This window comes from Bufo gargarizans, chromosome 1 (assembly GCF_014858855.1).
Source record: "Bufo gargarizans isolate SCDJY-AF-19 chromosome 1, ASM1485885v1, whole genome shotgun sequence".
Classification (NCBI taxonomy): Eukaryota; Metazoa; Chordata; class Amphibia; order Anura; family Bufonidae; genus Bufo; species Bufo gargarizans.
The window spans coordinates 350,554,037-350,574,312 of record NC_058080.1 but is presented as its reverse complement, the minus strand read 5'-3'; the positions used below and the strand labels follow the sequence as shown (position 1 = coordinate 350,574,312).

At 44.2% G+C, this 20,276-nt stretch overlaps 1 protein-coding gene across 1 annotated transcript; it reads left to right on the top strand.

Moving 5' to 3' along the window:
- Positions 1-1,363: 1,363 nt before the first annotated feature.
- NMRK2 (nicotinamide riboside kinase 2) lies at positions 1,364-14,064 on the top strand. Its single transcript, XM_044282736.1, has 8 exons — positions 1,364-1,505; positions 2,489-2,579; positions 2,835-2,883; positions 2,995-3,154; positions 6,420-6,491; positions 8,508-8,614; positions 13,677-13,762; positions 13,860-14,064. The coding sequence occupies exons 1-7, from the start codon at positions 1,477-1,479 to the stop codon at positions 13,760-13,762; spliced, it is 594 nt and encodes a 197-aa protein (XP_044138671.1). The 5' UTR covers positions 1,364-1,476; the 3' UTR covers positions 13,860-14,064.
- Positions 14,065-20,276: the final 6,212 nt, after the last annotated feature.

Sequence of the window (20,276 nt, the reverse complement as noted above, 5' to 3'; positions counted from 1 at the left end):
GCTAGCCCCCCCTGACGTAATACCAAATATCCATAATATCTTTGTAATTATATGAGATCTAACGTTGAAACCACTTCATCTTACCGGATCTAACGAAGGCCTATTAGCCTGAATCAAATTTTACCAGAAAATTGCATGTGGGGGGGCTAGCCCCCCTATTTAATACTACCTAATATCTGTGTTTTTATGTGAAATATCTCTGTAATTAAATGAGATCTAACGTTGAAACCACTTGATCTTACCGGCTCTAACGAAGGCCTATTACTCTGCATCAAATTTTACCTGAAAATTGCATGTGGGGGGGCTAGCCCCCCCTCATTAATCACTTAATAAGTCTGAAATTATGTGAGATCTAACAAAACAACTAGTTGATCATACCTGATCTAACAAATATCTTCCAAAATAGCTAATTGTTTGGGCAATTTTTTGATAAGGGGGGGGGGGCTGATGACGGGTTAGCCCCCCCTGCAAATAACTGTTAATATCTCTACTTCTGTGTGAGATCTAACGCAAACAACAATTGATCTAACCTGATCTAACAAAGATCTAACCAATTGCATATGTTTTGTTCAAAAATTTTGATATGGGGGGGCTAACACGGCTGAGGTCTCTCCTCCTGCTGATTGACAGGGCCAGCTCTCCTCATCTGGCTGGCCCTGTCTGCAATTCAAATCCTGCGCCTGCACCTCATTCGGCGCAGGCGCTCAGAGAGAAGGATGCTCGCTTCCTCAGCACTTCCTCAGTGCGCCTGCGCCAATGACGTCACCCGAAAGAGAAGACATCATCTTGAGGTAATTTACATATTATAAAAGTGCCGTTTTTAAAGAAACTAGCCAACAGAAAAGGGTAAGAGAACTTTATATTGAAAAGTCGCAGTATAAGGATTTTAATTAGCCTAAAAAAAAGATGACTTTTGGGGCTGACAGAAGCCCTTTAATTCTGCAGGCACTAAATCAGCCACTAGTGTGAAAGGTAGCCTTACACATGTCCCCTGCTGGTAGCTGTGCCACATTCAGACTGTTACCGTACAGTGCGATTGGACATGCCATTGCAGGTGCGCACCACACAGGCCACCCACTAAACAGACATAAGTCAGCTCCACAACACCTATGGAGACAAATGGCAGCTGGAACAAAACATTCCTCTAAAACGCGACATTTCTCCGTGTCTCGCCGAGGGGTGGAAAAACTCTTGACATTTTCTCCCTTCAGCCATTACTAATTTAGGGTAAGGGCACACTGCCCACTGCTATTAATATCCAAGTATTACTGTGATACGCACCAGACAGGTGGCGACCACTTCAAGCCTGCGTACAAAGTGCAGGCTCGTGCCCTCCGCTTATTGGCCGCCGCCTTTTTTCAGTCAGTGACGTAAGCAGAGACGGAGTATAAATATAATTGGGACGGGCGATTTTCTTAATGAACTATCAGTAGAAGGAGACAAGGAGTGTGTTGTGGATCAGCTGAAGGCGGCATCATGCGGCGCATTGTCATCGGTATCGGCGGGTAAGTCGATATTTGAAGGCTTACATCGCCTGTCATGCCACTAAGACGTGGCCGGGAGAGCACTAGTATCAGACGGTGGGGGCTAGATCTTCCTTTAGTGAATGAGCGTGAAGTCTGTCAGACATGGCGGGAGGTTTGAACCGGTGGCTGCTGGTTTGCGCGCGCTCGTCCTCTTCCGCCGTGTGGGGTGTTCTCTGCCTCTTATCTATAGTAACGGCTTCTTCTGCCAAATGTGTATACTTTCCATAGCTGTATGAAATATTTCGTTTATTTCCAGTAGAAATGCATTACTCGCATCTGTGTTTCACAGCATACCCCAAAGAGCAATGAAACCCCTTTTGGCAAGATTATTTTATCTTAAAATCCTTGCCAACCTTTTCAAACTGCATGTTGTGTGGTAACCCACGTATCTTCTGTCTAGGGTGGTTACTCCAGGTTTTTGTCAGGCTCTTCTACATGTTTGTGTGGGATTATGTTTTTAAAATATAAAATGTTTAGATGCTTTTTGGCACCAGCTTTTGAGTGCCAGAAGTTGCCCCCATCTGCCATTGGGAAAAGAGCAGGAGTCTGTATGGGGGGAGTCTCATGAAAGCAAGTACTCATGTGGGTGCTTGCGTTATGCACTGCTCGTTTCCATGGTTACAACCATCCTGTCCATCAGTGGTGGTCATGCTTGGACCCATAGGAAAAAGCACCAGCCTATGTGCGATCCTGCGGTGTCGGCCACCAGAGGCCGGTGCTTTTTCCTATAGTGTAAGCCCGACCACCACTGATGGACAGGATGGTTGTAAAATGAGCAGTGTATAATGTAATGGAAAACACTCCAATCACAATACATTAGTAAGTGCCTTGTATTACCTTCCTCTACATGATAAATGCCACTTGCTGAAGTCAGATGACCCTTTAATGCTACTCAAGAATGTTATGACTTGGGACTGTGACGCTGTTGGGCCGTGTAATTTAGAAGTTTCTTCTCTCTTCAGAGTTACGAATGGTGGTAAGACCACACTGACGAAACGGCTTGTTAGTGTCCTTCCGAATTGTTGTGTGATCCATCAGGATGACTTCTTCATGGTAAGTATAACCTGTTCACATGCCATGGCCTGTAGCCTTTCCTCTGATTCCTGTTATACTTCCCTAGGCTCTTCTTTTATGCTTGTACTTCCTTTTATTTTTATCCATCCTGTTACATGTTAGCATGGTATGGACTTCAGTAATGTGGCAAACATTGTATTTGGAGACGCACCATTTCTGTCTATCTAGTCTTCTCCTGTTTTGTGTGCATCCGCTGCATTATTTGCAGCATTTTTATTGCTCACTATGTTTCAGCCACCAGATCAGATAGAAGTTGGTGAAGATGGCTTTAAACAATGGGATGGTAAGAACTGTTTTCGCTGTAGGATGCAGTAATGTATATTGAGTATCGTTTTTCATTATTTCTATATTGATGCCGTTCTGTGTCTTTTCTAAGTCTTTGTTTGCTCTACAGTGATAACTGCCATTGATATGGAAGCAATGGTGAATACAGTAACTGCCTGGGCTGAGAATCCTGTCAAGTTCGCCAGATCCCATGGAATTGCCCCATCTCGTTCAGAGTTTGAAGATGTGCAGATACTGATTTTGGAGGGTTTTCTGCTGTTAAATCACAAGTAAGTCTTGTATATTCGGATTACACTACTGTGCAATGTAGTTTTAAAATCGCAGCATACCATATTTTAATATTGTTTGTTTTTCTGTAAACTGCATTTGCAGTTCTTGGAATAATTTGGATTTAAAAGGTTTTGTTTAGGGCTGCAGCTAACTATTATTTGAATAATCGACTAGTTGCCGATTTAATTTCTACGATTAATCGGCAAAAACGACAAAATTACAAAACAGAGGTTTATATGATCTTACTTGAAAAAATATGTTCAAAGGCCATATTAAAACAAATTGTGGACGACACTATTATGGGGGATCTGTGGACGGCACTATTATGGGGGATCTGTGGACGGCGCAGTTATGGAGAGGGGGATCTGTGGGTGGCGCAGTTATGGAGAGGGATCTGTGCACTGTTATGGGCATAACAGTGCACAGATCCCTTTCCTCATAACAGTGCACAGATGATCCCCCCCCCCCCCCCCCCCCCCCCCTCCTCCTCCCCATAGCAGTGCCATAGACAGATCCTCCCCCCTCCCCATAGCAGCCCCGGCCCCGATGCTTATAAGTTGGACTAATCACGTCTGCATCTTTATTTTACCTTTTTACAATGACGCTCCTGTAACAGCCAGGCAGAGCGGACGGCGGCGTAACGTCACTCACTCACGTGATGCATCTGCTCCGCCCACCTCATGAATGAAGGAGGCGGAGCAGGCGTGTCACGTGAGTGAGTGACATTACGCCGCCGTCCGCTCTGCCTGGCTGTTACAGGAGCGTCATTGTAAAAAGGTAAAATAAAGATGCAGCGACCGCCCGCATAGCAACGAATCGGCGATTATTCAATAACTGGATTCGTCGACAACGAATCCAGTTATCGAATATAATCGATTACATCGATTAATCGCTGCAGCCCTAGTTTTGTTAGAACTGATTTTGCTAGTACAGTATATTGCATGCCCTTGGTGCATTTCAACACTTTGGCAGGGACTTTTTATTTTTACTTTGCCTTGGGGGTTGTCATTTAACCTAGGCCCCTGTCAATCACAAGAACTGGGCTCCCCTGTTTGAATGGTGGTGGAGTTGGCTGAGCTTTACTCTTCTCCATTCAAATTGGGAGCACATGCCCCAGATTGCAACCCCTGTGGGTAGGCGATGAGTTGTCTAGGTGGGATAACCCCCTTTAATGTTCATACTGTATGAGCAGGTCCCTAAGGACAATCAGTACAGTAGACCCATGGTTAGACAGGAACTTGCTGCATCATAAGTTACTTTTACGTTTGGGTTAGATGAGTCTTGCTTGGTCTGAGATGTTGCCATCACACAAGCTTGTTGCTCAGTAGGCATCATGTTGCTAGCAAATCGGCAGAGCTGTTGGGTCTTGCCATAACCAGATCAGCACTACTAATGTTAAGTTAATGAAAGAAATGGTGCAAAATACAAGGGGAAAGCTTACACGCCAAATACTGTGATTGGCCCACATTGAATAATGTCAGTGCCCATAGGAACAGTTATAAACTGCTTCGAAACTTAATACCTCTAGTCTGGCAATGGGGGTTGACTGTGGGGACACGGCCTAACGTGCTGCAATTCTGTCTTGAACTAGGCCAAGCAATAGTTGGTATAGTTACATGAAAGTGTCTATCCCTGCAGCAGATTTATCATCCAACCTTAGTCAGGCCTTTTGCACACAAACATTGTGCATCTGTTCCATGTATTGGGGACCACAATTTGAGGTTCCCAATGCACAGGCAACGTCTGTGCGGCACTGACTGCCAGTCAACCTGACTGGGTCTGTGATCCTTCCGCCTTGTGGTGCAGAGGCACAGACAAACACCATAGAAGCACTCGGTAGTGCTTCTGTGGGGTTCCATTCTGTGCTTCTGTTCCAAATCTGATTGCAGACCCATTCAATTGAATGGGTCCGCATCCGTGATGCGGTGTACACGGGCCGGTGCCCATGTATTGCGTTCCAGCCAAATACGGGCACACAACATTTGTGTGCAAAAGGCCTCACTGATAAATCTGGTGCAGAACTAGACAGGCTTTCACCTGTAGAGGATTAGTAAATCTGCCTGTCTGGTTATTGAGGGGGAAAAATAAAAGCTGTGCTCTAGTTGTGTGCACCAAAGGCCATTAAAACTGCCCAACAGAAAACGGTCAAATTTTGAGGTTATCCACTGACCCTAAGAACTGGGTCATATTTCCCAGTCATATAGTGTAGCAATTCAATTCATTCCTGTTCCATTTAGGCGTCATGCACACGACCGTTGTGTTCCGTGTCCGTCGTTCTGTTTTCCGTGATTTTCTGCAGACCCCTTGACTTTCAATGGGTCCATTGAAAACTCGGATAATGCACCGTTTGTCATCCGTGTCCGTGATCCGTGTTTTCAGTCTGTCAAAAAAATAATTTTTTCACGGACAACAGTTCGCGGACCCATTCAAGTCAATGGGTCAGTGAAAAAACAGAGGCACACAACATTGTCATCCGCATCCGTGATCTGTGTCCGTTTTTTCCTATCATTTGCAAGGCAAACTTGACTTAGATTTTTTTTCACTTTCCTTCGTGTCTGGTGATCCTCCAAAAATCAAGGAAGACACATGGAAACGGAAACTGATCACGGAACCCCGTTTTGCGGACCGTGAAAATATACTGTCGTGTGCATGAGGACTCGAGTCCAGTGCTCAGCTATTTCCGGCAGTCCCATAGAGAATGGAGGGCAGGGGCCATTCTTGACACACCCCCCCCCCCCCCCCCTCCCATCTGACTGGGAGAGTAGGACCTCTGTTTTCAGGATTGGGGGTCCCAGTGGCTGATGGGGGGGGGACTTGGCACAAACCCTTTAACGAGGCTCAGAGCACAGCACACGTTTGGTAAGGACTAGTGTTGGGTGAACTTGTGGTTTCAAGCTCGGCGTACAGGTTATCTAAGAATTCCATTATGGATTCCTCTACCACGGACCATAACTTATGATCCATGGTAGCGGAATCATAACTGATTTCTTAGATAACCCGAACCTTGTATGCTGAGCTTGAAACCACAATTTGGTTCAATACTAGTAGGGAGTGTTTACTTCATGCAGTCTATCAACATATGCATGTTCTGACTGCTAATAAAAAAAAAATCTTTAGTTTTTTAAGGTGTTGTTTTTCTTCTGTTTGACATATTTCAGTAGTTTTCTTTTTATTGCACTGAATTCTAATATGTTAACTTGTGTATTGCCGCAAGAATGGTGGAGGTGCTCAGATAAAAAAAATAATTTTTTTTCCCCCTCACAGGTTACTGGCAAACATGTGCTCAGAACGTTACTATTTAAGCATTCCATATGAGGAGTGCAAGAAGAGGCGGAGGTTAGTGTTAATGTGTGTCCATGTGAGCAAGGGGCAGGGGTCCCTTACAGCACTGTTCCTAAACAGAAAGGCCCCATGCACACGGCCGTTGTTCACAGCCGTGTGCGGGCCGTGGAACCGCGGCCTGGATCCCTCCTGAGAGCAGGAGCGCACGGCGTCACTGGTTGCTATGACGCCGTGCGCTCCCTGCTGCCAGCACAGTACAGTAATACACTGGTACGATCTATACCAGTGTATTACTGTACTGTGCCGGCAGCAGGGGGCGCACAGCGTCATAGCAACCAGTGACGCCATGCGCTCCTGCTCTCAGGAGGGATCCAGGCCGCGGTTCCACGGCCCGCACACAGCTGTGAACGGCCGTGTGCATGGGGCCAAATTCTCATGGCCACTTACTGTGCAGGGAACTATAAGTCAGTGAATTGGAGTGTTGCACTTCTAGAGTGTAAGGGTGCATTCCCAAAGCTGTCTGTTTTGTGGGCTGCAAAATATGGACACCAGCTGCATGTGTGTACCCTGCATTGTGATGTGGATCCACTGACTTCAATAGGTACACAATCCTCAAGATACAGGCAAACATACGGAGCCATGCCACAAAAGATAGGGCTCTTCCTATCTTTGGATGCATCTTGCACATTCATTGAAGTCAATTGGTCTCCATGATGCAGGCACACACAGATGTGTGTCCGTGTCTTGCAGGTTGCAATCCACAAGACTAGCACTACTGTGTGAATACACCTTAATATTTGCATACACGTTTTCTTCAGATTTGCTGTGGAAAAACTAAACTGCTGACTAAAAACCCCATTCACATTGTGTATCGTCCAGTCTGCAAAATGGTATGCATTAAAAATCTGCTGCATATTTGAATCAATACTTTAGCTCAGTTTGCCTCAAGTATTTGGTCTGTAAGGGAATGTTGACACTTATTTCTGCTGGTTGAAAAAAACACCAATTCAGGATTAATATGCATCTGTAATGCAAAAATGTTACTTGGGCCAGATCTATGCACTGAAGTGCTGTGCACATCCAGTATATGGTGTCCAAATGCTAGCCAGAAGTAGCTGGCTGGACACAACTAATATATGTGCAGCCTTAGCCATGTGAATATGCCCCTAGAATGAAATCTGCTAATCATTCCTTTACATCAGGGATCAGCAACCTCTGGCACTCCAGGTATTGTGACACTAACTCCCAGAATCCTCCTTTAAAGGGGTTGTTTTATAGGTGTGGGACCCCCACCTATATAGAGAACAGAGCCCCAAAAGTGAAGGAGGGCACACTGCCTGTGCAGCTGCCCTCTATTCATTTTCTATGGGGCCACCAAAAATAGAGTGCTGGCTCGGCTATTTCTGTTGAGCCCATAGAAGTGAATGGGAGCGGTGGCCAGTCATGCGGTGTGCGCTCCCATTCACTACTTCGGGTTGGTGGCCGGACCAGAGTCCAACCACCACCTTGCGAGGCTCTGTTCCCAATATAGGTGCAGGTCCCAGCGGTGGGACCTGCACCTTTAAGACATGGGGGTATATCCTAGCGATATGCCCCCATTGTCTATGTTGAGACAACCCCCTTTAACTTCTAATGGTCAAGTCACCTGAAATAAAATTTAACCTTTTCTACATTTCAAATGCAGTCAGAACAGTGGGAGTTACAAGAACAGCCAAGTGTGCATGCTGGGAGTTATAGTTTTACGGCAGCTGGAGTGCTGCAGGTTGCTGATCCCTGATATACATGATACTATGCTTTGCTGCAAAAGTGACTAGTCTGAAAATGGTCTAAAGAAAACAGCCACTTGTGGCCAACTGCTAATGTTTGCCCACAACTGCTGACATGAGATGCTGTATTAGCATGTCCTCTTAACACCCCTGCTCCCTATTCCCCTATCTGTTCTTCAGCATGCTGGGGAGACATCTAATTTAGAAGCATTTCCCAACAAAGACTTGTGTTGGCACATACTTGGAATCCATTAAATGCCTGAATGCATATGTATCTGATGGGTTTCCCTCTCTCTCCATATAGTGGCAGAAACTACACTATTCCAGACCCACCAGGGTTATTTGATGGTCATGTCTGGCCAATGTATTTGAAACACAGACAAGAGATGGAAGAAAGTGGTGTGAGTATAGGTATGTATTTCAGTTACAACTGTGCTTCTGTGGAATGGAAAAATGCTATTTACAGTGAGGAACAGAAGTATTTGAACACCCTGCGATTTTTGCAAGTTCTCCCACTTAGAAATCATGGAGGGGTCTGAAATTCACAATGTAGGTGCATTCCCACTCAGACAGAATAAAAATCGAATAAATTGTATGATTTTTAAAGAATATATTTGTCTTGCACTGCTGAACATAAGTATTTGAACACCTGAGAAACAGTAAGAAATCTGGCTCAAAAAAAGTCCACCTCTACTCCACATTCACTAATCTAACTTGGTAGCACTTGTCTGAGCTCTTTAACCACTTCAGCCCCGCTAGCTGAAACCCCCTTAATGACCAGGCCACTTTTTACACTTCTGCACTACACTACTTTCACAGTTTATTGCTCTGTCATGCAACTTACCACCCAAATGAATTTTACCTCCTTTTCTTCTCACTAATAGAGCTTTCATTTGGTGGTATTTATTGCTGCTGACATTTTTACTTTTTCTGTTAATCGAAATTTAAAGATTTTTTTTTGCAAAAAAAGACTTTTCACTTTCAGCTGTAAAATTTTGCAAAAAAAACTACCTCCATATATAAATTTTTTGCGAAATTTATTGTTCTACATGTCTTTGATAAAAAAAAATGTTTGGGCAAAAAAAATGGTTTGGGTAAAAGTTATAGCGTTTACAAACTATGGTACAAAAATGTGAATTTCCGCTTTTTGAAGCAGCTCTGACTTTCTGAGCACCTGTCATGATTCCTGAGGTTCTACAATGCCCAGACAGTAGAAAACCCCCACAAATGACCCCACTTCGGAAAGTAGACACCCTAAGGTATTCGCTGATGGGCATAGGGAATTCATAGAATTTTTTTTTTTTGTCACAAGTTAGCGGAAAATTTATTTTTTTATTTTTTTCTTACAAAGTCTCATATTCCACTAACTTGCGACAAAAAATTCTAGGCACTCGCCATGCCTCTCACGGAATACCTTGGGGTGTCTTCTTTCCAAAATGGGGTCACTTGTGGCGTAGTTATACTGCCCTGGCAATTTAGGGGCCCAAATGTGTGAGAAGTAGTTTGCAATCAAAATCCGTTAAAAATTGACGGTGCACTTTGGAATGTGGGTCCCTTTGCCCACATTGGCTGCAAAAAAGTGTCACACATCTGGTATCGCCGTACTCGGGAGAAGTTGGGGAATGTGTTTTGGGGTGTCATTTTACATATACCCATGCTGGGTGAGAGAAATATCTTGGCAAAAGACAACTTTTCCCTTTTTTTTATTTTTTATTTATTTTTTTTTATAAAAAGTTGGCATTTGACCAAGATTTATCTAACCCAGCATGGGTATATGTAAAATGACACCCCAAAACACATTCCCCAACTTCTGAGTACGGCGATACCAGATGTGTGACTTTTTTGCAGCCTAGATGCGCAAAGCGGCCCAAATTCCTTTTAGGAGGGCATTTTTAGACATTTGGATCCCAGACTTCTTCTCACGCTTTAGGGCAGTATAAATACCCCACATGTGACCCCATTTTGGAAAGAAGACACCCCAAGGTATTCAATGAGGGGCATGGTGAGTTCATAGAATTTTTTATTTTTTGGGGCACAAGTTGGCAGAATTTTTTTTTTTTTGTATTTTCTCAGTCTCCCTTTCCGCTAACTTGGGACAAAAATTTTAATCTTTCATGGACTCAATATGCCCCTCAGCGAATACCTTGGGGTGTCTTCTTTCCGAAATGGGGTCACATGTGGGGTATTTATACTGCCCTGGCATTTTAGGGGCCCTAAAGCGTGAGAAGTCTGGAATATAAAAAAAAAATTACGCATTTGGATTCCGTGAGGGGTATGGTGAGTTCATGTGAGATTTTATTTTTGGACACAAGTTGGAGGAATATGAGACTTGGTAAGAAAAAAGGAAAAAATATATAAATTTCCGCTAACTTGGGCCAAAAAAAATGTCTGAATGGAGCCTTACAGGGGGTGATCAATGACAGGGGGGTGATCAGGGAGTCTAGGGTGATCACCCCCCCTGTAAGGCTCCATTCAGATGTCTATGATTTTTACGGATCCACGGATACATGGATCGGATCCGCAAAACTCATACGGATGTCTGAATGCAGCCTGACAGTGGGTGATCAATGACAGGGAAGTGATCAGGAAGTCTGTGTGATCACCCCCTTGTCATTGATCACTTCCCCCTTAAGGCTCCATTCAGACGTCCGTATGTGTTTTGCGGATCCGTGGATCCGTAAAAATCATACGGACGTCTGAACGGAGCATGACGGGGGGGGGGGGGGGGGGGGGTGTAGTGTTTTGTGGTACTTTACACAGCTACCTGTGTCCTCTGGTCGATCCAAACAAAAGGGACCACCAGAGGACCAGGTAGCAGGTATATTAGACGCTGTTATCAAAACAGCGTCTAATATACCTGTCGGGGTTAAAAAAAAAATCACATCTCCAGCCTGCTGGCGAGTGATCACCGCTGGCAGGCTGGAGATCCACTTGCTTACCTTCAGTTCCTGTGTGCGCGCGTTCACAGGAAATCTCAGCTCTCGCGAGATGACGCGTAATATGCGTCACTCTGCGCAGGGCTGCCGCCTCCGGACCGCACATCTGCGTTAGGCGGTCCGGAGGCGTTTAAAGACCCCTGTTCACCCCAGTCAGACGCCAACTACCATGGCAAGACTAAAGAACTGTCAAGACACCAGAGACAATTGTGGTTCTGGAGTGGCCTAGCCAGTCTCCAGACCTAAGGCCTCTTTCACACTACAGTATGTCCATTTCAGTGTTTTGCGGTCCGTTTTTCACGGATCCGTTGTTCCGTGTTTTTTTTTTTTTTTTTGCTTCTGATGTGGTTCTGTTCCGTTCCGTTTTTCCGTATGGCATATACAGTAATTACATAGAAAAAATTTGGCTGGGCATAACATTTTCAATAGATGGTTCCTCAAAAAACGGAACGGATACGGAAGACATACGGATGCATTTCCGTATTTTTTTTTTTTTTTTTTTTTTTTTTTTGCGGAACCATTGAAATGAATGGTTCCGTATACGGAACGCAAAAAACGGACCGCAAAACGGGGAAAAAACGGTAGTGTGAAAGAGGCCTAAGTCTAATAGAACATCTTTGGAGGGAGCTGAAACTCAGTGTTCCTCAGCGACAGCCCCGAAACCTGACAGATCTAGAGGAGATCTGTGTGGAGGAGTGGGCCAAAATCCCTGTTGCAGTGTGTGCAGACCTGGCCTAGAAATACAGGAAGCATTTGACCTCAATATTTGGTAAAGAAGCCTTTGTTTGCAATTACAAACACTGATTTTCTCAGGTGTTCAAATACTTATGTTCAGCAGTGCAAGACAAATTCTTAAAGGGAAGGGATTCTGTCACCTCTCATAACACAAATTCAGATTTTAAACCAGTCATGCTCCACAGACTACCTTGAATCGGCTTTGCTGTTCTATACTGTAATCCGTCCAGTTGTGTTGCTGAAAAATGACTTTTATAATTATGCAAATTAATCCTGAAGGTGCCCAGAGGGGCGTTATGTTCCACTTTGTGTACCCAGTAACGCCCCCCTGCAGTGCCCAAAACGACTTCCTCCTGAATCCCTAACCGCCCACAGCGTCTCATCCCTCTCCTCCCCCTCCCTGACAGCCGAGCGAAGTCTCGCGCAGACGCAGTACCCACTGAGGGCTGCGCCAGTGCGATTTGCTGGAGACTGAGGGAAGAGCGAGCATCAGATGTCATTCCCACACAGTGGGAATGCCTCTTTAATGTGAATTTTGTGAGAACTTGAAAAATCGCAGCGTGTTTAAATACTTCTGTTCCTCACTGTACTCTAAAATGAGCAAAGTATACATTGTATAATGGCTTTTGCTATCTGTAAAGAGGCTGTAATATGGCTGTTTAACTATGTATATAAGGCTCTTATAGCTGCAAAGATTGGCAAAAAACTTTGGATGGGTTTCATGACTCAAGCTATCACTCCAAATGTACAGCTTTCGGCCAAATCGCAGCTGTGAAAGTGGCCCATGTCAATAGGGACTTGCTACATAGTCACTTGTGCCTTATGCTACATGCACACGACCGTGTTTTTTATTTTATTTATATTTTATTTTTTTCCCACGGAACAGGGCAACTGATGCGGACAGCACATGGTGTGCTGTCCGCATCTTTTGCGGCCTCATTGACGTGAATGGGTCCGCACCCGAGCCGCAAAAAAATGCTCTGTGCACCACAACAGTCGTGTGCATGAGGCCTTTTTCACATGTCGGTGATTGTGAGGCAAAACCAGGTGCAGATCTTTCCCTTATACCTTATGTCTGTGGAGGCTCCAACCCTGGTTTGGCTCCCAATCACTGACCAAAAAAAATGAATAAAGCCTCATTCACATGTCAGTGTTTCAGACATGTGCTGTACATGTTCTCCACAGACAGCACATATCCCCATTCATTTGAATGTGTATTCACACATCAGTGTTAGCATGGTCTGGGGATTTGTGTTCGCACAGATGTGCCTGTTCACGGATCCATCACGCCCGTTAGTCTATGGGTCTGTGAAAACCACGGATGCCATCCGTGTTTCACAGATCATTAAGAAGATTTTTTTTGATAGTCCTTTTTTCAGCTGTTCAATTTGGGTGAAACAGACGGCAAAAAAACGCAGGTGTATCGCTGACCACCTGCTCATGAATTTAAGCAGATGTGTGAATGAGGCTTTAGGCAAAATACAAGGGGGAGGGGGGTATATACAAGACTAGCATTTGTTACCAGTCTTTATCTCCTGTGCACTGGAGTGAGATGTCCCTAATATGCAGTATTGGCCACTTAATAAATCATGCACAACTATATCTAGTATATCGGAAAGGCTCTGAAGGATTTCGTCTTCCTGCTAAGCCCCAGAAGAAAAGTAATGTGAATCTATCAGAACTTGTGGTATGCACCATAATGTGCAACATAACACCACTTGTGTAGCATAAACACTTTTAATGCAAACTTACACTTTAAATTTACTCATTTTAAGATTATTAATTTCTTTTCTCCTCTGTAGTGGCTCTTGATGGTCTTTGCTCAAAAAGTGAAATATTCACCCAAGTATATACAGATATCCAGAACAGATTCTTAAATGCTTCCTAGGTAAATCCTGGGTGAATTCATGTTGACATTTCCTTGCTTTTAATGCATTGGTACTAAAACTTTTTATTTATTTTTTTTCTTTCCATTTTCCTTTCAGGACCTAAAACCTTAAGGACTGCTTCTATAACTGCCTCCATTAGTTGTAACAACTGAGGATTTTTGTATATAATTTTAACTTATTCAGTCTAGCTGGAAACTTGTGTTGAAAGTTTTTTTTTGTTTTTTTTTTTGTCACTCCATCTGTTTTTATTTACTGTTCATTTTATACTTGTACTATTATACCATTATACCATTGAATGAAGTATCTTGTCGTTTGATTTAATACTGCATAATATACCTGCTCTTCCAGGTACTATATACTTCAAAAGCACATGACTTGAATGAGATTCCATTTTGCATTCTAATTGGCCAGATACACAACCTGCATCACTTTAAAAAAAAATTATATATATATATTATAATTATTTTTTTTTTTTTGCACACTTTGGTATTGTCTGAACAGAATAAATAAGGCCCCTTAACCTACACTGAAGTGTATACTAATGAGGCTGCTGGGCCACTGACAGTGGTTGGGTGGACCTTGACCATATATAAGCTATGTGCCACCATAAACGATACCATAATCGCCATGTGTAACTCCAAGGCGCAGTGAATGTGAATCTTGTGATAAGAGTACATAGAACAATATTACTGGGTTCTTGGCAACAGTTGGTAGCCTTGGTTCCAGTTTGGAGGGTGGGGAAAAGAAATGGGCCGGTTGCATGGCTGACACTAGGAGACCTTAAGAGTAACCCTAATGAGACCTGTTATGTGTCACCAGAAGGTGTCTGCCAATATCAGCAGACCTCATCACAAAATGCAAGTAGTGATCATAAAGCAGGATGTGCTGAGCAGGTTGAGAGATGGAGATTTCCCACTATACCCACCACAACTGTGTGTATACAGAGATGGCTAACTGAACCCATATAAAGAGTTTTTTAAAGTGGAAATTACAAGTTCTACTCACTCTTCCCACAAAACTAGATCTGCTCAGCTCCTGCTCTATAACATGCTGTTTGCACTGCATTTCTTGGTCACAAGTTCTCTTTAAAGTAAATTTTTTGGCATCATATTTTTCCAATTGGCCTTTATAAAAAAACATTGAGCTGTTCAGTCACAAAGGGTTAATTGTTTTTCAAACTGTGATTGGTACTTTCACTTTGCCGGTTATCTAATTACCCTTATATGTAAACTACTAAGAGGTCAAACACTTATTTAAGGGCTTATGCGCACGAACATACTTTCTTTCCCTGTCCTTGTTTTTATTTGTGCGCAACCAGTCGCTTCACTCCATATTTCTGTTCCACAAAATACATACTGTCATGTGTATGAGCCCTAAGCCACATCCTTATCAGTAAGAGTGAGTTATGAGTGTTTGATGTGAGAGAACACATAAGTCAGTCTACTCATCAGATGGAAAGGACAAAAAATCCACAGGCAGCTAGTAGAGCATGTCAGCTCTGTACAGAAAAAAGGATTCCATATTGTTAATAAAGACAATAAAAAAAATTTTTGGTTTAAAAGTATAATGCAATAATAAACAAATTACCCTAAAGGTGTACATGGCCTTTTAAATTCTCCATATGACCTAAATTGTGCCATCCACCCATTATACTTTTGTCAAGTTGCCTGGCATTCTTTGCTGATTTGTGATTGACTGATATAACAGTCTTTTGCATGATCATGTTCCATAGGGTTTTCTCAATTTTATGTAATGTGGCCTCTATTTGCACTTCAAGTGTAGGGGGAGGAGGAGGAGAAGGAGAGGTTTGGCTTGCATATATTGGTTAAAACATTTTAACCAATATATCCAAACCACTCGCTTACCACTTTTGGTGGTCCTGGTGTGCATTGACCGCTGGGACCATGTGTGGTAGAATGCTGTGTCACTAGCAGTGATTTGCCGTTCTAGTACATATGTAAATATACAACTGAGGCCAATGACTGGCTGCAGTGGACCATGCCACCTAAAGTCTGGTTGGGGGGGGGGGGCTGAAATTAAAATTGCAACACTAAGAAGTTGTGGCATTATGGAAATTAAATGGTGGACATGTTAATGATCTACAAACTATAAAAAAATTTAAAACTTAATTTGTTCAGTATAGAGCAGGGGTGCACAACCTGCATGCCGCATACAGCCCCCAGAGCCATGGCTTGTTGCCCCCATCCTGGGCAGAAACGCAGCTCATCATGCGATCAGCTGTTTCTGCCCAGAACCGTACAATTGCAGTGTTACAGCTCCTGCACTGGAGCAGGACGGGTCCCTGGCTGTCAGACAGTGGGGGAGCCGAGAAGAAGGCAGAATCAGTGCTTCTTCCTTCTCACACAGTGAGCGGTGCAGTTTAAACCTGGCTATTATGTTATCATTGGGGGCAGAGGACTGCAGAGCCTCACCAGCTCTGCCCCGTACAAAGCTCCCTTCAGCAGGCTGGTTTTCACGTTAACTGTGGGGCACCTTTTGGCTGCTCCAGCCCCTAATATTACCCTACTCACGGGGCCCTTCTCCTGGTATACTCCAACCTCCTATATTGCCCCTATGTGTGTCCCTATGCAGTGCTCCGACTGCCCAGCTTCATCCTGAAGGGGTAGGGGGGGAGGAAATCCCTAGTGCTAAATTAAGTACAGCACCCACAGATGGGCTCCCAGAGCCCTGGGAAACCACTGTGTACAGTGACACTGGGCCGGTAGAGACCGGTGTCCTGCAAAAAGGGGAGTGTTGGTGGGTGTCACAGCCGTGTATCACCCAATGCTGCGGTAGGCTAGATTGATCAATAATTGGTGGCCCAACGCATTTCCCTGATGTGTGGCAGTTCGTCAGGGGCCCACAAGATTGATATCAGCATTAATATCAATGGCCGACCCACAATTATGCTTTTATGAGACTGGTGCACTTTACCTTAACCTGCAATTATTTTATCTTTGGATCCTTTTACCACCAGCTCAGGGGCACTGCGATGGGGAGTCCCTGTACCCCATTGTACGCCAATCTGTTCCTGGACTGGTGGGAAAGGGAGGTGGTTCACCAGAGATTTCTAGCAAAGGGTTTCCCGGACCATGTCTTGCGCAAGGCATATCAAGAGGGCCTTGACCTCTGACCGCCCAGGGCTGCTACACCCACAGGGATCCTGCAGTGAGGAAAGGGTAATAGGCACTTTTGACATGGGGGCTGATGAGATTAAAAAGATCCTGAGAAAAAACTGGGGAACTCTACTACTCAATCTACATATTGCAAAAATGGTGACTCCAAATGCCCAAGTGACTTATCGGAGGGGGCGCAACATAGGAGACCATGTGGTGCATAGCCACTACTCGGGTACTGTCACCACGCCGATTGGATGGCTAAGAGCACCACATGGCTCCTACCACTGCAGTGGATGTATTGCTTGCCCTTATATCAAGCAGGGGCATAGCTTCACTAGTTATGTAACAAAAAAAGCATACACCATCAAACAATTTAGAAATTGCCGTACGAGAGGGGTGATTTATCGAGTGCAATGTGTGTGTGGCTTGGAATACATTGGCAAGTCTAAGCGGGAGCTACACAGGAGGATAGGAGAACACTTGGGGGATTTACGTCATGAAAAGGACACACCCCCCCCCTCCCCCGGCACGCCATATGATGACCTGTCATGGCGGCGATTATTCGCAAGTTCGCTTTATGGGCATTGAGGTCGTCCTACCCCCAAATAGGGGAGGCGACTGGGACCAAAAGATCCTACAACGAGAGACCTGGTGGATCTTTCAATTAAAAACTGTCCAGCCACAAGGATTAAATGAACAGCTTTCATTCAGCTGCTTCATCCGAACCCACCCCCTACCTCCTGCGTGGCGACCTATCCTGTGTCTTGTGCCATTCTTACTGGTCTTGCCAATGTATTTGTTTCTAACGCATCATACACGCTAACTGCATTAACCTTTCCCCTGTACAACATGTCAGGGGACTTAGCGAAAATGCTTGGTCTGAGTCGTTTCGATCTCCACCGGCCAAAATACTTCCAAGGGTCACGCCGCGCCACCCAGGTGTGATTGACAGCGGCGTCCCGGTCTATGAATGAATCTGGAATTTCATTCATTTATAGTGTGGGCTACCCCTATCCCTGTAGGGCACTCCCACAAACCATCTCCACCTAGGTCTCATATGTAGAAATTAGGTTTACATCCTCTTGAGACTGAAGTAGAGGGGACCGGTGGGTGTGACCGAACTATTTTTGGGCACGCCCCCCATCGTGACAGCCTCCCCACGAGTCTCCCCCGATCCTAGTAGTGTTCACAGGACCTGCGCTCACATGACGCCCCACGTGACCATGACGTTGTGGTCACGTGGTGGATCAACTGATCGGGAGGAGAGGTGGAGCTATAGTGCGCACGGCTTTAAATGGTGCAGCGATGCCAGCGCCCGTTGCGATACTGCCACACGCGGGACTGAACGCACTGACTGGCGCGAAACTACAACCAGTCCATACCGTGGGAACAGGTCCACTGAAACGGTGTCTCCTGACGAGATAAGTAATATCCTTCTATCCCCATCTGTGACTGCGGCTAATGTTATGATAATGCTATACTGCCACACAATGGGAATCTATGAAGTTTGAACCACACATCTATCAGTTGCTGAATATATTTGTATGAAATGCCAGTGACCTGCCCATAATTGTGGGTCGGCCATTGATATTAATGCTGATATCAATCTTGTGGGCCCCTGACGAACTGCCACACATCAGGGAAACGCGTTGGGCCACCAATTATTATTGATTAATCCAGCCTACCGCAGCATTGAGTGTTGGGTGATACACGGCTGTGACACCCACCAACACTCCCCTTTTGCAGGACACCGGTCTCTACCGGCCCAGTGTCACTGTACACAGTGGTTTCCCAGGGCTCTTAGCACTAGGGATTTCCTCCCCCCCCCCCTTCCCTACCCCTTCAGGACGAAGCTGGGCAGTCGGAGCACTTCATAGGGACACACATAGGGGCAATATAGGAGGTTGGAGTATACCAGGAGAAGGGCCCCGTGAGTAGGGTAATATTAGGGGCTGAGACCCAGCATCCCCTTCCCCCTTTTTCCTTTACCCTCCCTAGTACTATTGCACACGCACCACGAGTAGGGTGCTCGTTCACCCCATCCTTTTATTCTTGCACCAATACCTAAGGGCATTTATTTTATTATAAGTAACAATAAAAGTCATTTTTTAAGGATACCAATTTCCAGAAATATCCACATAATTATAAGGTACCCACCACTCGAACTACCTATCTCTAAGCTAGTTATACAGTCTGTTCCTATTTTTCGTAAGCCCTAACTTTTTTTTTCCTGCATAGCTGTAATGAGTGCTTATTTTTTTTGTGGGACAAGTTGTACTTTCTAATGCCACCATTAATTAGGGCATACAATGTTGTGGGAAGCGGTAAAAATAATTCCAAATGGGGTGTAATTGGAAAGAAAATGCAATCCCTCAACCATTTTACAGTTTTTTTTTTTTACTGCAAAACTGACCAATGTCCTTCATTCTCTGGGCCAGTACGATTACAAAGATACCCCATATGTATAGGTTCTTTATGTCTAAATAGTGTAAAAATAAACTTAAACTGATTTTATTTTTGTTTTTTATTGGTATTTAGGTATTTTTTTAATTATACAGAAAGGGGTGATCTAAATTAACTTAAAAAAAATTTGTGATCATTATGTGCCTTATATGAGCTTATTACTTTTTTTATCAAGAATTTATTAGCTTATTTTGCTTATCCTGGCCTGCCATCTGGTGGCCAAAATAAGAATAGCAGTTTGAATACTGTTAGCCTAGTCAGTAAGGCTTACAGTATTCTGCGCAATTACCTATGCCCGGATTGGACACAAGGGGCATAGGCATTTAATTACTGCAATCAGCATTATTGCTGGTCACTGTAATTAGCTGCAGGTCTCTGCTGTATGGAACAGCAGCGATCTGCCAGCCATGACTCCTGCTGCATGTGCGAGCGGGTGTCATGTTTACACATCAGCGCCGTACATGTATGGCACTGGTAGCCTAAGGCTACTATATTGTGCAATTTTTCACGCGACGCAGGCTCCATAGAAGTGAATAGGGTGCGTGAAAATCGCATAGCATCCGCAAGCAAGTGCGGTTGCGGTGCGATTTTTCACGCATGGTTGCTAGGTGACAGTCTATTCACTGTATTATTTTTCCCTTATAACATGGTTATAAGGGAAAATAATAGCATTGTGAATACAGAATGCATAGTATAATAGTGCTTGAGGGGAAAAAAATAAAAAGTTAACTCACCTTCTCTTGATCGCGTAGTTCCCGGTCTCTTACTTCTTGAATGGTGAACTGTGGGTTAAAGACCTCTTGAGGGACATACAGTGCTGCAAAAATATATTTAAAAAGTTAGCAACAAATTGTAAAAAAAAAGTCTATTACAAGTAAAAAGTGCTAAATAACATTGTTCACTCACATTATATGACAAAGATGTATTTTAA

Excerpts from the sequence above, each read along its gene's own strand:
- NMRK2 (XM_044282736.1), top strand. The coding sequence starts at position 1,477 with ATGCGGCGCATTGTCATCGGTATCGGCGG. Across the intron at positions 1,506-2,488 it reads ATTGTCATCGGTATCGGCGG|AGTTACGAATGGTGGTAAGA; the intron begins GTAAGTCGATAT and ends TTCTCTCTTCAG. Across the intron at positions 2,580-2,834 it reads ATCAGGATGACTTCTTCATG|CCACCAGATCAGATAGAAGT; the intron begins GTAAGTATAACC and ends ACTATGTTTCAG.